The sequence below is a fragment of the Chenopodium quinoa genome, unplaced genomic scaffold, assembly GCF_001683475.1.
Source record: "Chenopodium quinoa cultivar QQ74 unplaced genomic scaffold, ASM168347v1, whole genome shotgun sequence".
Classification (NCBI taxonomy): Eukaryota; Viridiplantae; Streptophyta; class Magnoliopsida; order Caryophyllales; family Amaranthaceae; genus Chenopodium; species Chenopodium quinoa.
In genome coordinates, this window is record NW_018745410.1 from 1,183,635 (window position 1) to 1,204,456 (window position 20,822).

A 20,822-nucleotide genomic window follows, 5' to 3' on the forward strand; every position below is an offset into this window, starting at 1 on the left:
CTGAACATCCCCTTTATTCATGCTATGTCACAAATGCCTACATATGCAAAATTTTGGAAGGATCTTCTATCCAACAAGAGTAGGCTAAAAGAGAGTGCAACCATCTCCCTTCCTAAGGAGGTGAGTGCAATCATTCAAAACAAGATTCCTCAAAAGCTTTGTGACCCCGGTAGCAATGCAATACCGGTGAAGATTGGAGATATGGAAGCTATGGATGCTTTATGTGATCTTGGGGCAAGTGTGAGCTTGATGCCCTACTCTATTGCTAAAAGTTTGAAAGTTTGAGACTTGAAGACAACAAGAATGTCCTTACAATTGGCCGACCGCATGGTTAGGCTACCTTTGGGAATTCTTAAAGATGTGCCGGTTCAAGTTGGAAGAGTATTTGTGCCATGTGATTTTGTGGTAATGGAAATGGAAGAATATACTACGGTGCCCCTAATCTTGGGAAGACCGTTTTTGAACACCACGAGAGTGGTGATTGATATGAAGCAAGGAAGATTGACCTTGAATGTGTGAGATGAGAAAATATCATTTTCATTCCCACAAACATTGAAAAAGCCATTGTATGATGAAGTTCATAGAGTTGATACATTAGAAAGGGACTTAGAGAAGTTCCAAGAGAATTTGTTTGAAGGAGATCCTTTACAAGCTATCCTAACGGGAGGCTTAGTTGAGGAAGGTGAAGAAACAAGGGGGTATGATCTTTTTCTCAACCAACCTTTAGTCCACAATTAAAAGAAGGTTGAAATTCTTAATGTGGGGGTAAAAGAGGAGAGGACTACTCCTCCTCATAAGGTTAAACTTAAACCCCTTCCTCCTTTACTTAAATATGCTTTTCTTGATGATAGTAAGAGTTATCCCGTTATTGTCAATGCTAAGCTTGATGATACCTCTCTTGGGAAACTCCTAGACGTTTTAAGGAAGTATAGAGGTGTCATTGGGTATAAAATTGATGACATTAAGGGGATAAGTCCTACTATATGCATGCATAAGATTTTACTTGATGATGATCATGCTTCCTCGATTGAGCACCAAAGAAAGCTCAATCCAAACATGAAGGAAGTTGTGAAAAAATAAGTTTTAAAACTTCTTGAAGCGGGCATAATCTACCCTATCTCTGATAGTAAGTGGGTTAGCCCGGTTCAAGTTGTGCCTAAAAAAGGAGGCATGACCATCATCAAGAATGATAAGGGTGAGACCATTTCTACGAGGTCGGTCACCGGGTGGAGGATGTGTATTGATTATAGAAAATTGAATAAATCCACCCGGAAAGACTACTTCCCACTCCACTTCATTGATCAAATTTTGGAAAGACTAGCATCACATAGTCACTATTGTTTCTTGGATGGATACTCGGGATTCTTTCAAATCCCAATCCAACCCGAGGATCAAGAGAAAACTGCATTCACATGCCCTTTTGGCACCTTTGCTTATCGAAGGATGCCATTTAGACTTTGTAATGCACCTTCCATATTTCAAAGGTGTATGATGTCTATTTTTTCCGACATGCTTAAATCATCAATTGAAGTATTTATGAATGACTTTTCCGTTTTTGGTTCATCTTTTGACATATGCCTTTCGAATTTGATTAAAGTGTTGATAAGATGTCAAGAGGTGAACTTAATTTTGAATTGGGAGAAATGTCATTTCATGGTAGAGGAAGGCATTGTTCTTGGTCATGTGATTTCTAGTAGGGGCATTGAAGTTTATCGTGCCAAAATTGAGATCAATGAGCGCCTCCCACCCCCTACAAATGTGAAGGGGATAAGGAGCTTTCTTGGACACGCGTGTTTTTACCGCCGGTTCATAAAGGGTTTTTCAAATATCGCAAAGCCGCTCACTTAATTGTTGGTAAAGGATGCCCCTTTTATGTTTACTAATGATTGTTTGCTAGCATTTGATAGGTTGAAGGAGGCATTGATTTTGGCTCCTATCATTCAACCCCCTAATTGGGAGCTTCCTTTTGAGCTCATGTGTGATGCTTCGGATTTTGCCATTGGGTCCGTTCTTGGACAAAGGAAGGATAAGAAGCTCCATGCTATCTACTACACTAGCAAAACATTGGATGATGCACAAAGGAATTACACGACCACAGAAAAAGAGTTTCTAGCCATTGTTCATGCAATTGAGAAGTATAGGTCCTACTTCTTGGGGTCTAAAGTCATAGTCTTCACTAACCATTCGGCCTTGAAGTACCTCTTGTCAAAGAAGGAACCGAAGCCAAGGTTGATACGGTGGGTCTTGCTCTTACAAGACTATGATATTGAGATTAGAGACAAGAAGGGTGCCGAAAATGTTGTGGCCGATCATCTTTCATGGTTGCCTATCTTTGTAGGTGATCTTGATAACTTGCCAATCGACGATTCATTCCCGGATGATCAACTATTTGATATTCTCCAAGCACTGGCACCATGGTTTGCGGACATTGCAAACTACTTTTCTTTCTCTATTCTTCCTCCCGACCTCTCTTATCAACAAAAAAGGAAGTTTCTTCATGATGTTCGCCAATACTTTTGGGACGACCCCTTGCTTTTCAAACAAGGTGTTGATGGACTTTTTAGAAGGTGTGTTCCGGATAATGAAATTGAAGATGTTATCACAATGTGTCACTCCTCACCTTGTGGAGGACATATGAGTGCTAACAAGACCTTGGCAAAAATATTGCAATGCGGTTTCTTTTGGCCAACAATGTTCAAAGATGTGTGGGGTGTGGTGAAATCTTGTGACCGGTGTCAAAGAACCGGTAATATTTCAAAAATAAATGAAATGCCTTTGAACAACATCCTTGAACTTGAAATTTTTTATGTATGGGGCATCGATTTCATGGGCCTTTCCCGAGCTCTTTTGGGAACAAGTTCATTCTACTGGCCGTCGATTACGTGTCAAAGTGGGTGGAAGCGATTGCATCTCCTACTAATATTGCTAAGGTTGTGGTCAAGCTCTTCAAAAGAGAGATTTTGCTAAGGTTTGGAGTGCCCCGGGCTGTGATTAGTGATGGAGGTTCACACTTTGCAAAGCGATCCTTTAAGCTCTCATTGAGAAATATGGTGTGAGGCACAAGGTGTCATTAGCTTACCACCCCCAGACAAGTGGTCAAGCTGAAATTTCAAACCGGGAGGTAAAAATGATTCTTGAGAAAACGGTGGATAGGTCTAGAAAAGATTGGACTACAAAGCTTGATGATGCTCTATGTGCCTATCGCACCGCGTTCAAAACTCCTATTGGCACCACACCATACAAGCTTGTTTATGGGAAGTCATGCCACTTGCCGGTAGAACTTGAGCATCGGGCTCATTGGGCTATCAAAACATTGAATTTCGACCTTCAAAGAGCCGGTGAGAAGAGGTTGCTTAACCTCCACGCCTTGGAAGAATTGAGAATGGATGCGTATGACAGTGCAAGGATCTACAAAGAAAAGACCAAGGCTTGGCATGACAAGCATATTAGCAAAAGGGAGTTTAAAGAAGGTGACAAGGTCCTACTATTCAATTCCCAGTTGAAGTTGTTTCCGGATAAGCTTAAGTCAAGATGGAGTGGGCCTTTCACCGTTAAGAAGGTGTTTCCATACGGAGCGATTGAGATCTCAAATGACAATTGTGAACCGTTCAAAGTGAATGGCCAAAGGCTCAAGTCATACTTTGACGGTTTTGTGCATGAGGAAGCCAAGGTTGTTCACCTTGATGAGTTTGATGTTCCCTACTCTCATTGATCCCGCAATGTCGTCAAGCTAGTGACGTTAAAAGAGCGCTTCCGGGAGGCAACCCAAGTTTCTCAACTCTCTCTCTCTCTCATAAAATATTATTTTATTTCCATCACTCTTACTATTACTAACTTTTCTCTTAATATCTTTTGTAGGTATTGATGAAAAGAGTAGTAAGAAAAATATTCATGGATGTGAAGTAGTAGGCTTAGTAATAATCATAATAATAATGGTGATGATAATAATAATTTTATTATTATTATTATGCCTTACTATTACTAAAAAAAAAACAAAAAAAAAAAAGTTTTGTGCAGCATCAGGTCTGCATGGACATGCTTAATGCTGCACGTCCGTGCGGAAGCAAGCAGGGCCAAGCAGAATCGAGCATAATTGGAGCAAATAAATCTTTGAAGTTCAGCATGGACGTGCCAAAATCAGCACGTCCGTACGTGAAAGTCAGCACGGATGTGCACACCCTTAGCACGTCCGTGCCAAAACAGGCAGAATGTCATCCAATTCTGCTCGAAATTGCACGTCCGTGCCAAATTTGACACGTCCGTGCAGCCTCGATTTTGGCAGTCAGCAGCACGATTTTTAAACACAAAAAAAAAAATCACAAACCTTCATTCTCACCCACGAAAAACCTCACTCTCTCTCTCTCTAAAACTCCTATCCTCCTCCTCCATACTCACTCAAATCCCCTCAAACACCCAATTTCTTACCAAAAATCAACAAATTTCTCCAAAATCTTCACTCCTTTTCAACAAATTCACAAACTACTACTCCTTTTCTCACATTCAAACCCAAAAATCACCCAAAATACTCAAACCCTAACCTTGAAAAATCAATTTGGGGGTTTCTTTGGGATTGAAATTTGAAGCAATTGGTTGAAGGAGGGCTCTCAAGCAAGCAAAAGGAAGGTTAGAAAGGTTCATTTGCGGGTTTTACACCCACGATAAGCTCGGTATAATCGTTCCTCCCTTTCACTAATTTCATGTTTAATTCTTTGAATTTTTGCATGAAATTGCTTGAGAAAGTTTGTTTCAATTGGTTGTGAGTGATTGATAGCTGATAATTGTCAAGCATTATTGAATTTGAATGAATTTTGGTGTGTTTTGAGAATTGGATTTTTTGTAAGTAAGGTTGAGAAATTAATTTTCCTGAAGGAAGAACATGCTTGTTTAGGTGGATTGTTGTGTTGGTTTGTTTGATTTTAGTGCAAGAAATTGATGTTGAATTGTTGTGGATGCATTATCGAAGTGGTCTTTGTTTCTAGGTGATTTGCTTGTTTTAGGTGGAAGACTTAGAGCTTGACTTGATTGTGTTGTGTTTGTTGGCCTTGTTTGAAGCTTTGGTTGTTGTTTTAGTGGACTTAGTGCCTCTTGTGTGTTTGTTGTGTTGATTACTTGGTTGTGGTTTGCTTAATTGCATTGCACAAAGACCGACCATGTCTAGAAGAAATCGACCTAGAAACACGGACGCTAGGTACCGCAACCCTTCTCCTCCTCCCCCCGTTGATCCACCACAAGTGGATACAATGGGAATAATCTTCCATAACACGACCTTTGCGAACAATTTCCTAAGAATTAGTAGGAGGAGAATTAGGCCAACCAAATTCTACAATGAGGATGTAGCCGAGTCCTTGGGGGTAGGGGACGACATTAGAATGCTATTCGAGGGATGTGGCCTAGGTAGTTGGCTAGACTTACATGCCCCGACTTACAAGAGATTGACTCTTGAGTTCCTTTCTACCCTTCAAGTTCAACGTGACACCAATAAGACCCCCCGCCGCATTACCTTCCAACTTATGAACACCCAACAAAACATTACCATAAAGAGGGTAAACCAAGCTTTTGGGTGGCCTACTAACGGAACCATTGGAGTGAGTTTTGGAGAAAGATCACCGGCCTATTCAACTACAACACTAGGACCGATAAGTCCACGGCCATCATCCACCCCGCCTTTAGAATGTCACAGCGCACCATAGCGAACACGACGTTCGCTAGAGGTGATAGTTCGGGTGTAGTGTCCACTAGGGAGCTTCACTTCCTATGGCACTTGAGTGAGGGTAGCACGACCTTAGATGTAGGGTCCTGGCTAGTCGACCACCTAGAGGATGTTGCCACAGGGTCCGGCAACATCACCATAGGTGGCATGATCACTATTATTGCTTCTGCTCTTAACCTTGATTTTGCAGATCAGGAGGTTTGTCCAGGGCCGACGCAGATTATGAAAGGACTGGTGTCCTTCGAACAAGTGTATTATTCTGATAGCGGGTTCAGAATTATTAGAAAGCTAATATATTCAGTAAGGTCAAGTGATCGGAATGCCTGGGTGGAGGCCGCTTTCGATCAGTAATATTAATATAATTAATATTACAGCTTAATCTTGACTGAACCCTTCGGGTCACACCCAAGCAAATATATGCGAACCAACTCGACGAATTAATTCGGAAGAAATTAATTCGTCGCCCGAGTGTTAAATAATTAGACGTCGGTAATTCGAGCTCAGAGCGTCGAAACCGATCGTCAGAAGTCGAGTCTAAATGATAAAAGACGAGACCCGCAAAATAATAATAAATCAACAATATTCCCGAAAATACCCCTAGCATCGGAGTGCCCCGAGCATCCGAATGCTAGGGGCAAGACGAGCTGGCGCACCGTGGTGGCAGCCACGGCCAGCCGCGGCTAGGCACAGCAGCAGCCGCACCACGCCACGGCAGCAGCAGGTGCGGGCTGGCTGCGGGCTAGGTGCGGGCTGGTACGGGCCAGGCTCGGGCTTGGCTCGTGGCTTAGCTCGGGCCATAGGGCCGTGAATAAGGGGAAGGTTGGAATATGGGAGCAAGTGGGATTGCCATGTGGCACAAGGTGAGGGAGAGAGTGGGGAGCAAGTTTGGTCCCCATCTCCAAGTGGTCCTCACCTACTCTCTCATGTATGCTTGACACTTGTTGATTTATTACTAGCTTGCTTAATAATTTTATTTTAGCTTTAAAATAAAATTTGAAAATCTCATTGTCCCACATTGATGGGAGAGATTTTCATACTCCCATCATTCCCTATAAATACCCAACTTTGGGCATTGGAAATGATGCTTGAGTGGGAGTTAAAAAGAGCATTCCATAATTTTGGGAACTCTTAAACTCATATAACACTCGGGTTTTGGTCGGACCTCGCTAACCCCCAGGTAGTAGACCTTAAAGTTGTGTTCGCCTTTTTGTGGGTGGATAGCGTCGGAGGCGCGGCGCTTGACGTGCTCGTAGCTTTCAAGTAAGAGCCCCGGTTTTTGGGCGAAGCTCGCTTCGAGGGTAAGATTCGTAATATTTTCTTTGTGATTATTTATTTATGCTTTATGATTTTAATTATTGCGAGTGGTTCCTCGGGTAGGGGTTTGTTTCCGCGGTGAGTCGGACTCACCAAACCCCAACAGCGGTATCGGAGCCCCGCTCGTTTATTTTTATAATCATGTTTTTCAAGGTTTATTTTGGCTTAATTTTCTGGTTTAAGTTGCTAATTAGATTAGTAGCTCGGTTTTATTTATTTTAATCCCGTTTTTTAATGTCGATTCTGGCCCAGGACCCAGATTTTCGCCTAAAACTAATGAATTTTGGGTGGAAAACGTGTTCTGGAAAGGTTTTTACTCCCAAAGGGGACTGTGATTTTAGCCAAATTCTGACCAGAAATGCCTTTTTCGAGGGGTTTTGACGAAAAATTTTAAGTCTTTTCTAACCTTGATATTAATGGCATAAATAGTTGATTATATGGTTGATTATTTGCATTATTTTCTGCAATTTTATGTCCCCTTAAAGCACACTTACTTGGTAGTATTTGATGCTTAAAGGTTGATTTATTTTCACATAATTGCAAAACTAATTGCTTTTTAGAGTGAAAGTTTTAATTTTGAGGCTTCCATAAGTGTTAAAGATTCAATCTTTATTTGTGATAAGTGATTGAAACTTTAAAAACCACTAAATTCCATGTTATTTTGGGTTAAACTTTGATGTTTTAATCATTTTGAGTTGCTGGAAACATAAAGTTTCGATTTTTGTGATAGAAATTTGGTTATATTCATGTTGGAAGATATAATTTTCAAGGATTCACAAAATTTAGATGTTGGAATTTTCATTTGAACATTAAAGTTCATATTTTTCCAACTTCCCTTTACTTTGTCAAATTCTCAAGTTTAATTTAAATTGATTAAATTGAAAGTGAGAAATTGCCTCAATTTTATGTTGCACCAAGCTAAACCAATTTAATTAAGAATGGTTCTTGGAATTATTTTGGTTATTTGCACTTTGAAAATTTAATTAAGTTAGACTTATTTAAAATTTTATTTTGCTCTCTAAATTAGTTCTAAAATTAATTTAGAATTAATTATTGTTGTCTCGCGAAAAAAGGATCAAATCCCGAGGCCGTAGCACGCAAAACGAGGCATTGCATCACCTTGGCGAGCCGGGCTGCATAGCAGCCCATATGTGGCTGTCAAGGTGGAAGCACCGCCTTACTTGCGGACACACGAGCGGCAGCAGCCACGCAAGGCAGCAGCACACGCGCGACAGCAGGTGCGGGCTGCAGCAGCCACGCGCGGCTGTGCCATGGCAGCAGCTCGCGGCCGTGTGCCGTGGGCCGTGTGTTCGTGGTCTTGGCGTGTGTGTATGCTTGGTGCGGTGAGGTGGCTAGCCGTAGTAGGCTTGATGTTGCTTATTTTGCCGTTTTATTTATTTTAATTAATTTTGTTTATTTTAATTAAAATTTTGGGAGGCTAGGCCTCGGTTTTGAGCGGCATTGGCAAAATTTCATTTTGACAAGTTTGGGTGCTACCGACTTAATTAATTAGATTAATTAAGGAAATGCGGAATTTAGTGAGAGCTTCAATTATTAATGACGTAAATTATATAATCGGTTAAACAACTTTGACTAGTTTTAATTAGGCGTGTTAATCGGATTAACCACCTAGATTAGTTACTATTGCGCGCGTTGTTTAAATGCATTTTATTTTGTTTTAATTTGTAAATTGCATGGGCCATTCACAAATAGTGAATGGATGAATGGAATATATATTCTCTCTCACAGGTTTTATGAAATGGCAACTAGTGGGACCCGACTAAGATAGAAAATACGGACTACGTGCCGTTATGTATTTTTTTTAAATCTAAATACGGTCTACGCACCGTTAAGTATTTTTGTACTTTAATATTTAGATCATTCCTAGTTGTAGACTCTAGTTTTTTTGCATAGTTTGGTTAAGTCTTGAAGACGGCGTATCTTGGAAGACAAAGCCTTGAATTACAAATGAAGACCTTTTGAAGATATGAAGATCTCAAGGGGTCATGCTAGTTGCCAATATGCATCTATAATTTCGCTTTATATTTTATGCTTATATATATGTGTGTGAATTATTCGTTAGATGCATGTTTAGGTTTTCTTGATGTTGCGATGATTAGTTAAGTTCACTTAAATCAACCAACATAGAAATCCTAGGTCCCTAATAATATTGAGTCAAACTTGCCTTTCCAAAACAACACTTACTAACCGAACGAGAGTGATGGTAGGCTACGCCAAAGCGAGGTGCCATCACTTCTCCAAGGGGCATAAGGCACACCGGGTGTGCACGTTGGTTTTGGTTTAACTCATCGGTATGAGTGAGGAGTCCTCACATACCGTGGCAAAAGAGATACATCGTCAAAGATGCATTAGATGCGACGATTGTCTAACCAAGAGTGGCTTAGAGCCATTAGCAAGGAAATGCTTACCCTAGAAGATTGAGTGTTTAAGACAAGCCAAAGCATTCTTAACCACTCTTTGTTTCTTCGGATCTTGGAATCGCCTTATTTTCGCCGAATAGGGACAATTATTATGCGTAAATAAGACGTTTAATAAGATTGAAGTTTGCATGAATGCTATTAAATTTCAAACTTATTATGTTCTTAATAAATGGTTATACTTAGCACTTATATTTATAGTATTCTAAATCAAATAATATTGTTTCCATGATTGGTAAAGGAAATCCTTGAGAATAGTTCTCAAAGAAAGGAAAAGCATTTCTAAAATACAATTCTCATAAATGACTTTTATAATTAAGTTCGAAAGGACGGTTGGACATCATGTATTCAAAATACTAGGTAGTTTTGATAAAACATGAGGTATTGAGTTGCAAACTCAAGATTGTCAATGTTTGACAACCAATGTATCTTTTCGCCTCACAATTGAGTAGGACTCATTGATGTAGTAATTCGAGTAAGAATTAATGGAAAAGATGAAACTTTGTTTAACGGCGCACTAGGTGCTTGATTATGCCTAACAAAGTATAAGAGTCAAGGTACTTAAAGAAATGATTCTTAAAGTAAGATTATGAGATATTGTATGATAAGAAATATAGGAAAGAAGGAACGAAGAAAAGGAATTAGATTTCATTTCAACTCATGAGTTCATGTTATTGTAGTTAACTTAGCAAATCGTTATCTTCACAAGTATCATACTGCTTGAGTGTTCCACTATGATAGTGACCTCAAACTATTGAAGTTAAGCTAAGTTATCGACTTACAAGCTTAGAATGAAGCAAGAAGAGCTACATCAGTTGTAAGGTCGTATGTTTTGTTTAAAGACCTTTTTAGCCAAAGGCTGGAACAAGTAATGGTTATTATGTTCCATAATCAGCATCTGATCCGTTTACACACGGAAAGACTCACATTCAAAGTAATGAGCAATAGTTGCGAGATTTATTTGAATGGGATGGTTATCCAAGCGTTGAGTTAAGAATGCTTGATTATAAACAAACATTTCTCTAACATGATAAACTCACTAAGTTCAAGTCATGGGCTTGATTTGCGTTCCAAACATCTTTAGCAATGTCACATCGACAAGAACGTACTCAAGGCTCTATTAAATAGGCTCTTGATAGTTGCTCGATTTGGAATCGTTCCAAGACAAGCAAGTCTTACTTGTTGAAACCGACAAAACAGAGAGCTATTGTTCTTGGTATAGACAGTTGACTCCGAAGGCTAAAGAGGAGTCCATTACTTCAACGTTTCACAAAGAATTTGAAAGGATATGGCTATATTCATCAAATGTGAACAAAATTGACTTGAGTAGCTCAAGAGTTCGGTGAAGTACAGAATCGACTTGGCAAGATATCAAAATGTCTAGATTAGATCGAGCGATGTTTGCTTGAGCCAAGCGTGACTATCTCAAAGTTATGAATGGAATTTTCATAAATAACTCCACAAAGAACATAGTGTGTCTTCTTGGAGACCTCGGTGTCATTTGAAAATGACTCAAACAATGATGGTTCACAACCCTTCCTATAAAGTTCTTAAAGATTTGCACAAATGACTAATGTTACACTAAACAATGTGTCAAAGCTAAGAAAGGACGCCATATTCAGTTATGGATAGAAATAACTTCTAAAAGTCTTTTCAAGTATATGTCTAAGGCTCTTAGTCTCAGTGGGAGTTCACTAGCTCAGTGGGAGCTAGGTGACTCAGTGGGAGATGAATGGCTCAATAAAGACTAAGATAGCTCAAGTAGGAGCTAACTGTTTGTTTCACAACGAACTTTTACCCAAAGACAATATACATGTCTCTTTGTAAGCATTCAAGTGAGACTACGGGTATTACCTCCACATCCCAATTGAGAACAAAAAAAAATTGTTTGTTGCTCTAAGTAGTGTCTTTCTGGAAAGTAACACGTTTCCAAAACGACAAGTGGGAGGAAAATGAACTCGATGACCATCGATCTTAGCAACAAACTAGAACTGAGAATCTCGGAAGACCTTAAAGGACTTCGTGATAATGCTTGATCAAGAATACTCAAAAGGACTTTACAAGTGCCTTAAAAGAGAATTCATTACTCACAAAACATTAAAGATGTTGGAGTAAGATCAACATAATAAAAGGGCTTTGAAAGCGCCTTAAAACTCAGTGTTTGATGCCCTGTATAGGTATAGAATTCACCAAAGGCTTGGATTGAATCCTATAAATTTTCTATTAAGTTAGAAACAAACCTAAGACTTACAAGCATACTACTTACTATTAGATAGTAAAGGAATAATGTCTTGTAAGATAGCTACGACAAATCCAAATTCCGAATAATGGTTAAAAGCCATGAAAATCCGAAATAGACTCCATGTTTGAAAATCATGTTTGAAACTTGATTAATTTGCATGAAAGGTGAAATACCCATCGATTGCAAATAAGTTTTTAAGGAGAAAACTAACAAATGTGGAATTGTATATGCATACATAGCTAGATTGGTTGTAAAGGATATAATTAATATCAAGGAGTTGATTTTAAAATCCCATTCACCAATCGGAATGCTCAATTCTTTTCATGATTGATCTAGCAAAATTGCACATATGAAATATGGCAAAATAGATACAAAAACCGCTTACCCAAAATAGGATTTTGGAAGTGACTGTGGAATAGTCGAAGGGTTTTGAAAATTTAAATAATGCTAGATTTGAAAGCAAGCACATGGAATCCGTCATGGGATTAAAGGAAGCATTGCATGAAGGAATTGGAACGTGTTTTCTCATAAAGTTAATAAGAGGATTGACTTATGTAGAAACATAGAAATTCTGATGAACAAGAAGTTTAGTGGGAGCAAAAGTAATGGTCCAATAAGATGTTTACGAACTCTATTGTGAAACAACTATCAAATGCTAAATGCTTATATTTGAAAGTAATTTCGACAATGGACCGAGCTAAAGACGATACTTAGTACATGTTGGGAATTAAGATCTATGGTATAGACTTAATTAAATGTTTAAATGAGTAAAAGAAATTACCATGTTAAACATGAAAGACTTTGAAAGGCTTTCGACCCATATGTATGAAGCTAAGTAAATGTTTGAACTAAGTATAAGCTAGGCTAAGTACTAAATCAAACAAGAAAGACTCTAGTAAGAGACTTTCAATCATATCATACAACGAACAATTTGGCAAGACTCAGTGTAACTGTATGAGCTAAATGTCGTATGAATGGAATAAAATTGAGAATCATTCTAGAATTAAATCCATCATGTAAGGCTATGATATGGAATCGTCAGATGACTTACATGCTTAGAGCATGTGAAGTACGTATTTAATACCAATCGACATTAATCTAAGTATTAGATCATTAGATTATAGTCAAGAACATCCAAAGAACTTAGATAAGTAGTTGGATGAGTTCTTGACGCATGGAAACAAATATAATTTGAGTTTTGATGTTGCAAGCACAAACCTTAACAAGGATTAGATCCTTAGCAAGGAAGCCATTTATAAGCACGAGGCAAGAAGTGTCGTGGCTTGAGAATGGTAACATGGATGTGCATCCATGTATAATGTGCGGGAATTTAAGGAAAATTTCCATGATCAAAAGTGATTAGGGTATCCCAAATCATTGTGAGTCGCTTGGAGTAAAACCCAAGCAAGGCATCATCGGGGAGTCTACTAAAATATATGTTGAGAATATTGTTGCCTTAAAGGCAATAATAAGATAGATGTTAAATGGAAAGGTTCGTTGTTGAACATTAATGATTGTAGGTTGTCAAGTAGAAGGTCTCAAATCATGAAAATGAGTGGGAGCCATTGCTTGGACAATAAATCCTGAATCACATGTAATCCATTAACACTCACAAAATTTTATCATCTTATTATGGAAATGGTGGATAATGAAGATGCTAAGGTTTGCAAAGTAATTTTAACTAAACCTTTGCAATAAGTGAACGACAACATTCATAATTGCATGAAAGAAATCAAGCATATCAAATATGGGTGTGATTTCTATGAATGTTTTATGAAGAGTATTACTCTTTAAACATTTGGGAAAAACCATTTATCATAAGATGAAACATTGTGAAGTTTCATAGTAGAATAAAATATTTCTAAATATTCCACAAAACTATTTAATTGTGGTTTAGAATTAAATAATGAGTCCATTCGATTTTAATAAATATTCAAAATAGGGTATCAAGTCAATGGCTTGGATAAAGAAACACCTATTAAGTGAACATTGAATATTTTAATCGAAAATTATCCCTAATCAAGGTCATATTTTGTGGACGATTGATGACCATCAGAGATTAGTGTGTAGTATGATTTATAGCACCGTTTCTTGTGCTATGAGGATATAAATCATTTGCACAGGTATTGGTTTAGAGCCATACTGGATCGACCTATGAGGATACTTTAAGAAATTTAAAAAATCGTCATAAGTATTTTCTAGGGCTGGCAAACAGGTCGGGTCGGGTCGGGTTCAGGTCGACCTGTTTACATAAACGGGTCAGGACCCCCCAACCTGAACCCGACCTGTTTACTTAAACAGGTCAAAATAACCAACCTGAACCCGACCTGATTATAAACGGGTCGACCTGAACCCGACCCGCCTAAATCTGATTTTTTTTAATTAAAAAAAAAATAAAATAAAAACCTGTAATTTACTAATTTCTTTATACTGTAATTTTTTTAACCTGTAATTTGACTAATTTCTTTAACCTGTAAGATTAAAGTATTCAAGACTTCAAATTCAACACATAATTCAAGCAAACATAACTTAACAACATAATTCAAGAAAATCCTGCTGCATTAGTGCATTGTCCATACTTCATAGTTTCATACACTCACAACAACAACTAAAACTTGAAAAGTAGCTAGCCAACAAGTCCAAAATATTTCCAAGAGTTACATGTCCAAAATACTTCCAAGTAGGCAAATAAAAGTTCAACTAGAAAACCAAATACATGTCCAAAATAACAGTAATAGTTTCATCAACTAATTTTAGAAGAAATTAACAACATAATCAGGTTTGACTCTCCATGACAGCAGGACTTTCTGGTGCACTTTGTGGAGGGCTGGGGCTGGGAGTATCCCCCACATCATCGTTGACTTTCATGGCCATGATTTTTCCACATAAATCTTGCAATTGCGGATCCATATTAGCTACAACCAAAAGAATACATACAAAAGTTAATTTCAGCCTTAAGCATAAATAAAATAGTACAAAAAAGAAACAAAAAAAATTGTAATTTTAAATACATAAACTATTTTCATACCTTCACCAAAAGTCCAATCTTTGAGGCAAATGATAGCTTCTGCTGTGTTTGGTTTCAAAGAGCTTCTATAGCAGTCCAAAACTCGACCACCAGTACTGAAGGCAGATTCTGAAGCTACTGTTGAAATAGGGATTGCAAGGATGTCCCTTGCCATCTTTGAAAGAATTGGATACCTCACAACATTTGTTTTCCAATGATATAGAATATTAATGTTGGTTGCACGAGGAATCAATGGCTCTTCCAAGTAGATTTGCAAGTCAGATTTAGCAGCAACATATGATTTTCTAGAAGAGAAGTTATCAAAGTCCTAAAAGATGTTTAAACAAAAATTACAATAAAGCATACAAAAAACAGAATTTAAAGCTGATTATCAAACAAAAAGCAAGTGTTCACAGTTACCATCATAAAAGAATCAGAAGCAACATCAACTTGCTCTTCATTAGGCTGTCTAGAAGAACGGCGCCTTGTTCGTGGTGTTGTTGTGGAAGCCTCAGTCACATAAGCACCATATAAATAATCCAACCTTTCCTTGAACTTCACCAACTCATTAGTACCCTCTATTTCCCCATACACCTTCTTAAAAGCCCACTCCACAAACTCATACTTAAATCGAGGGTCTAAAATAACAGCCACAGCCATGATTATGCTAAATTTGGTCCAATATTTAGCAAATTTCTCATTCATTCTTGCTGCCATCTTATGCATGAAGTTATCAGAATTTTCAAGCTCCTCTTTCAAGAGTAAACGGATTTTCAGCACATTTGGGAAGTATACATTAGCAGTAGGATAATTAGTACCCGAAAAAACATTTGTCACATCAAAAAAGACCTTCAAAAATCTAAATAACTTCTCTATTCTCCCCCACTCCTCATTTGTTGGACAATGAATGTAATTGGCATCAAACTTTTGAAAATGAAGAAAAGCTTTTTTGTAGTACAAAACATTCTCTAACATCAAATAAGTTGAATTCCATCTAGTAGGGACATCTTGTCTCAATCCTCTACTTGAGTCTAGTTCAACATGTGCCACACAAGTCAAAAAACGTTGCTTTCTAGCCTGAGACCCTTTACAATACTTCACAGTTTCTCTCACCTTAACAACAGCCTCATTAATTTCTTTTAACCCATCTTGCACAATTAAATTTAAGATATGTGCACAACACCTCACATGGAAATAATCCCCCCCCCCCCACATACCAAATCAAGTTCATTTTTAATTACATCAGCAAACACATCATTAGAGGAAGCATTATCAAGAGTAATACACATGATTTTCTTTTGGATACCCCACTCTTTAAGAAAATCATAGACATGGTCAGACATATGGACACTGGTGTGAGGTGGAGGCAAAAAACGAAAGTTCAGAATTTTTTTTTGCAAATTCCATTGATTATCAACAAAATGGGCAGTCAAAGACATGTAACCATCAGTAGTAATTGAAGTCCAACAATCAGATGTAAGAGAAATCCTACCCTTAACTACACTCAACTCCTCCTTAAGTTTATCTTTTTCCCTCTTAAACATTTTCAGAACATCAGCCTTCAAAGTATTTCGAGACACAAGTTTAACATCAGGATTTATGTAATTGATCAACTTCCTAACAGCACTATATTCAGCAAACTGAAAAGGAAAATCATGTTTCACCACAGCAATAGACAACATCTCACGAACAATATCATAATCAATTGTAGGAACCCTATTCATCATAGAACCAGAACTGCTTGAATCAATAATGATCTGACCCACATCTTTAAAGGTCCTTTTTTTACATTTCTTAATGTGGCGTTTTAAATTACCAGTTCCTTGCCTACTTTCAGCATTATATTTCTGCCCACATTTTTTACACTTGCAAATGATTACCTTGTTCGTCAGGTTTATCAAGGAATTCAAAATTTGCCCACACATCTGAAGTGAGCTTTCGTTGGCGCTTGAAATGAATTCCAAGCTTATTTAGCGAGGTGACATTAGAGGTTTTCTTCTTTGATTCCGTTTGATGAGAATCAGAAACTTCATCATCTGAATCAGAATCCGGAAGATCAATGGGTTCATCAGGATTAGGGCTATTAGCCATCTGTGAATAAATTAAAAAAAGAATTACACTCATGGCATAAAAGATAAAACATGAAAAACAGAAGTATAAACTCATGATTCATGACATAAAGAATGAAACTCATGAAATTGCAGAGTAAGAAAATCAAATCAGGGCAAAAAATCGCATAAACAAATCGCAAATAATCGCAAAATAAGTAAATAACAAATCAAATCTTCGAAAGAAATTGCAGAGTAAGAAAATAACAAACGAACAACATTAAATGATTAAATCACATAAACAAAGCATACATAAACCATAATAGCAAAAAATCGCATTAAAAAATCAAAGAAATCTGAAAATTGCATAACCAAATCAAGGAAATTGCATAAACAAATGACTCATGAGCAAACAAACTCATAAAAAATAGAATAATAGGATTATTACCTTCAGAATGTTTGAGATGAAGCTTCAATATTCAAGGTTTAAGCATTTTTATTTCAATCTTCAAGAGTTAGAGAGAGAAAAGAGAGGAGAGGAGAGAAGAGAGAGAAACTGAGAAGAGAGAGAGTTTGAGTGAAAGAAAGAGGCGAGAGAAAGAGGGAATTAGGGTTAGATAATTTGGGCTTGGCCCATATTTTAAAATTAGGGTTTTAAGTTAAGCGGGTTGGGTTCGGGTTGACCCGACCTGAAACCGACCCAATTAAATAAACGGGTTTATGCGGGTTGGTTTCGGGTTGGGATTTTCAACCTGAACCTGACCCATTTAACTTCAGGTCGGGTTCGGGTTGACCCAATTACATAAACGGGTTGAAAATCTCTATCAAAACCCATTTATTTCGGGTTGGGTTCGAGTCGGGTTGTCGGGTCAGGTCAGCTTTTGCCAGCCCTAGTATTTTCCCATTATTACTATCGGAACTCTTTTCCTTTGACCATGAGTAGTGGGAGATCTCTTGTTTGAGTACTGGTCCGCTTTGGTATCCGCCAAACGTCTGCCGTAACTGGGGATTATAAAGACAGATATCAGGCGGGTGAGTCCTCTTAGTAAGAGAAGCTACATTACAAGACTGGAAATGTCCCCCTACTAACAATAGGGAACATGTATTGTTGTTTACAAGGCCTCTCGAAGAGCGAGACTGTGAAAAATGCATGGCCGTGCTCAGATGGATTTTAGAAATCATCTTCTTATTAACAGTCAAACTCGAATTTCGTGAAACACTTCTGGACGTAAAAGAGATGACTAGTAATCTTACTTTGTAGTTCATGAAGAGACATGAAGAGACATAAGATAAGGGCTATACACTAAATGCACACTTGTCCGGAAGGACAAGTGGGAGATTGAAAGGAATGGTGTCCTTCGAACAAGTGTATTATTCTGATAGCGGGTTCAGAATTATTAGAAAGCTAATATATTCAGTAAGGTCAAGTGATCGGAATGCCTGGGTGGAGGCCGCTTTCGATCAGTAATATTAATATAATTAATATTACAGCTTAATCTTGACTGAACCCTTCGGGTCACACCCAAGCAAATATATGCGAACCAACTCGACGAATTAATTCGGAAGAAATTAATTCGTCGCCCGAATGTTGAATAATTAGACGTCGGTAATTCGAGCTTAGAGCGTCGAAACCGATCGTCGGAAGTCGAGTCTAAATGATAAAAGACGAGACGCGCAAAATAATAATAAATCAACAATATTCCCGAAAATACCCCTAGCATCGGAGTGCCCCGAGCATCCGAATGCTAGGGGCAAGACGAGCTGGCGCACCGTGGTGGCAGCCACGGCCAGCCGCGGCTAGGCACAGCAGCAGCCGCGCCGCGCCACGGCAGCAGCCGCACCACGCCACAGCAGCAGCAGGTGCGGGCTGGCTGCGGGCCAGGTGCGGGCTGGGCTCGGGTCGGGCTCGGGCCATAGGGCCGTGAATAAGGGGAAGGTTGGAATATGGGAGTAAGTGGGATTGCCATGTGGCACAAGGTGAGGGAGAGAGTGGGGAGCAAGTTTGGTCCCCATCTCCAAGTGGTCCTCACCTACTCTCTCATGTATGCTTGACACTTGTTGATTTATTACTAGCTTGCTTAATAATTTTATTTTAGCTTTAAAATAAAATGTGAAAATCTCATTGTCCCATATTGATGGGAGAGATTTTCATACTCCCATCATTCCCTATAAATACCCAACTTTGGGCATTGGAAATGATGCTTGAGTGGGAGTTAAAAAGAGCATTCCATAATTTTGGGAAAACTCTTAAACTCATATAACACTCGGGTTTTGGTCGGACCTCGCTAACCCCCAGGTAGTAAACCTTAAAGTTGTGTTCGCCTTTTTGTGGGTGGATAGCGTCGGAGGCGCGGCGCTTGACGTGCTCGTAGCTTTCAAGTAAGAGCCCCGGTTTTTGGGCGAAGCTCGCTTCGAGGGTAAGATTCGTAATCTTTTCTTTGTGATTATTTATTTATGCTTTATGATTTTAATTATTGCGAGTGGTTCCTCGGGTAGGGGTTTGTTTCCGCGGTGAGTCGGACTCACCAAACCCCAACAGATTGATATGCAATCGCTAAGGACGATGAGGTGGGTTGAGGATGTAGAAGGCCCACACCCCTACTTGTGGTATGTGAGTGGGCGGTCCTATGCCTGCCTCCCCGACCCGGAGCGGACCTTTATCTACGATGAGAGAAACTGGGTTTTTGAGAGGGACCACCCTTGGGTTCCCAGTGACGAGGAAGAAGAGCAAGAGCAAGAGCAAGAGCAAGAAGAACAACAACAACAACCACAACAACAACATTTCCAACAACAATTCCAACAACAACAACAATACGAGCATCAACAAGGGTACCAAGAAGGGTACCAAGGTCAAGGCATAGGTGAGGGCAACCCACCCTTTTCCTTCGAGCAACAAATGCAAATAATGAATGACGGGTTCAACCGCATGTCCACCGAGTTCGAGACTATGAGAAAGTCTCACGAAGACATGAGATCCTCCTACGACAACATGAGGACAAGCTTCGAGGGTCTTCGATCAAAATTAGGTGAATTTTGGAACGTCTACCGGCATTGGTACCCCGGGGGATCAAGCTCCCAAGGAGGCCCGAGCCAATGAGTTAGTTCACTTTCTCCCCTTTCTTGTGCTTTAATTGTTTTAACATTGGGGACAATGTTTATGATAGCTTGGGGGGAGTCTTTCTCTTTGGTTCTTATGTTGGTTCTTGTATGTTCTTGTTGGTATTAACTTTGCATGTTGCTTGTTCCTTCCCCTAACATCCAAACCCCTGAACATCCAAATTTTCTCCCTTCGAAATCCAACACCCTAAATCCAAAATCTCTTAATATGTGAATACTTCTCTTCTCTTCTCTCTTTATTTATTTAGATGTAGAGTTGTGTTTTAATTTTTTATGCTTAGCTTAGTTTTCTTAACTTTCTATCTATTCTTGCTTTCTAGTAACCTTAAACCAAAAAAAAATAAAATGAAAAAACAAAAAAAATAGCCCTTGGATGAGACTCAAATGACAATGCTTATATGATTTGCTTGCTTCATTCTTGAGTGATGAGTAAAAGTTCTTTTAGAAGGGTGTGTGCAAGAGTTGGGGTCATTTAGAGGCTTATTAATCTTGATTGCATTAGTGTATATGAAATGAAAACCGATGAAATTGCACAATTGCACATCTAGCATAGGATATTGTCAAATTTGCCCAAAGTAGGATATGTTTGAATCAAATTGTGGTCCCTTGTGCCCTTGATGCGTCTCCCTTCCTCCCCAAAATGAAACTCTACTAGGGAATTGGTTCTATGTGTATCCTGTGTAATAAGTGGCATAATAAGCCACATGTTTCGAATAAAAGAAAGAGTCGCTCACAGTTAAAAGAGGCGAGGGCAATGAATGTTAAAAAAAAAGAAAAGAAAAAAAATAGAGTTAGAAGAGGAGATCAAAAACTCCTCCAAATTCTCAAAATTTTCACCTTTTCTTTTCTAGAGGTCAATTTGTGGATGCCTCCCACACACTATCTATTTTTATGTTTCTTGTGTAAATTCCCGAATTAGAGCGTAGTTGAAAGGGCTTAGGAGTGC

The 20,822-nt window shown here is 38.7% G+C and overlaps 2 protein-coding genes across 2 annotated transcripts; one reads left to right on the forward strand and one right to left on the reverse strand.

Moving 5' to 3' along the window:
* The first annotated feature begins 3,127 nt into the window (after positions 1 to 3,127).
* LOC110713182 lies at positions 3,128 to 3,712 on the forward strand. Its single transcript, XM_021891647.1, has one exon. It carries the CDS (start codon positions 3,128 to 3,130, stop codon positions 3,710 to 3,712), a length of 585 nt encoding a protein of 194 aa, XP_021747339.1.
* A 10,505-nt stretch (positions 3,713 to 14,217) lies between these two features.
* LOC110713183 (zinc finger BED domain-containing protein RICESLEEPER 1-like) lies at positions 14,218 to 17,230 on the reverse strand. The gene is made up of 5 exons (XM_021891648.1): positions 17,208 to 17,230; positions 16,592 to 16,802; positions 15,132 to 15,463; positions 14,733 to 15,039; positions 14,218 to 14,619 (listed from the first exon to the last, which is right to left on the reverse strand). The coding sequence occupies exons 2-5, from the start codon at positions 16,800 to 16,802 to the stop codon at positions 14,480 to 14,482; spliced, it is 990 nt and encodes a 329-aa protein (XP_021747340.1). The 5' UTR covers positions 17,208 to 17,230; the 3' UTR covers positions 14,218 to 14,479.
* Positions 17,231 to 20,822: the final 3,592 nt, after the last annotated feature.

Excerpts from the sequence above, each read along its gene's own strand:
- LOC110713182 (XM_021891647.1), top strand. The coding sequence starts at position 3,128 with ATGATTCTTGAGAAAACGGTGGATAGGTCTAGAAAAGATTGGACTACA.
- LOC110713183 (XM_021891648.1), bottom strand. The coding sequence starts at position 16,802 with ATGGCTAATAGCCCTAATCCTGATGAACCCATTGATCTTCCGGATTCT. Across the intron at positions 15,464-16,591 it reads TGATAAACCTGACGAACAAG|AGGAGCTTGAAAATTCTGAT; the intron begins GTAATCATTTGC and ends TACTCTTGAAAG. Across the intron at positions 15,040-15,131 it reads CTTCTGATTCTTTTATGATG|GACTTTGATAACTTCTCTTC; the intron begins GTAACTGTGAAC and ends AACATCTTTTAG.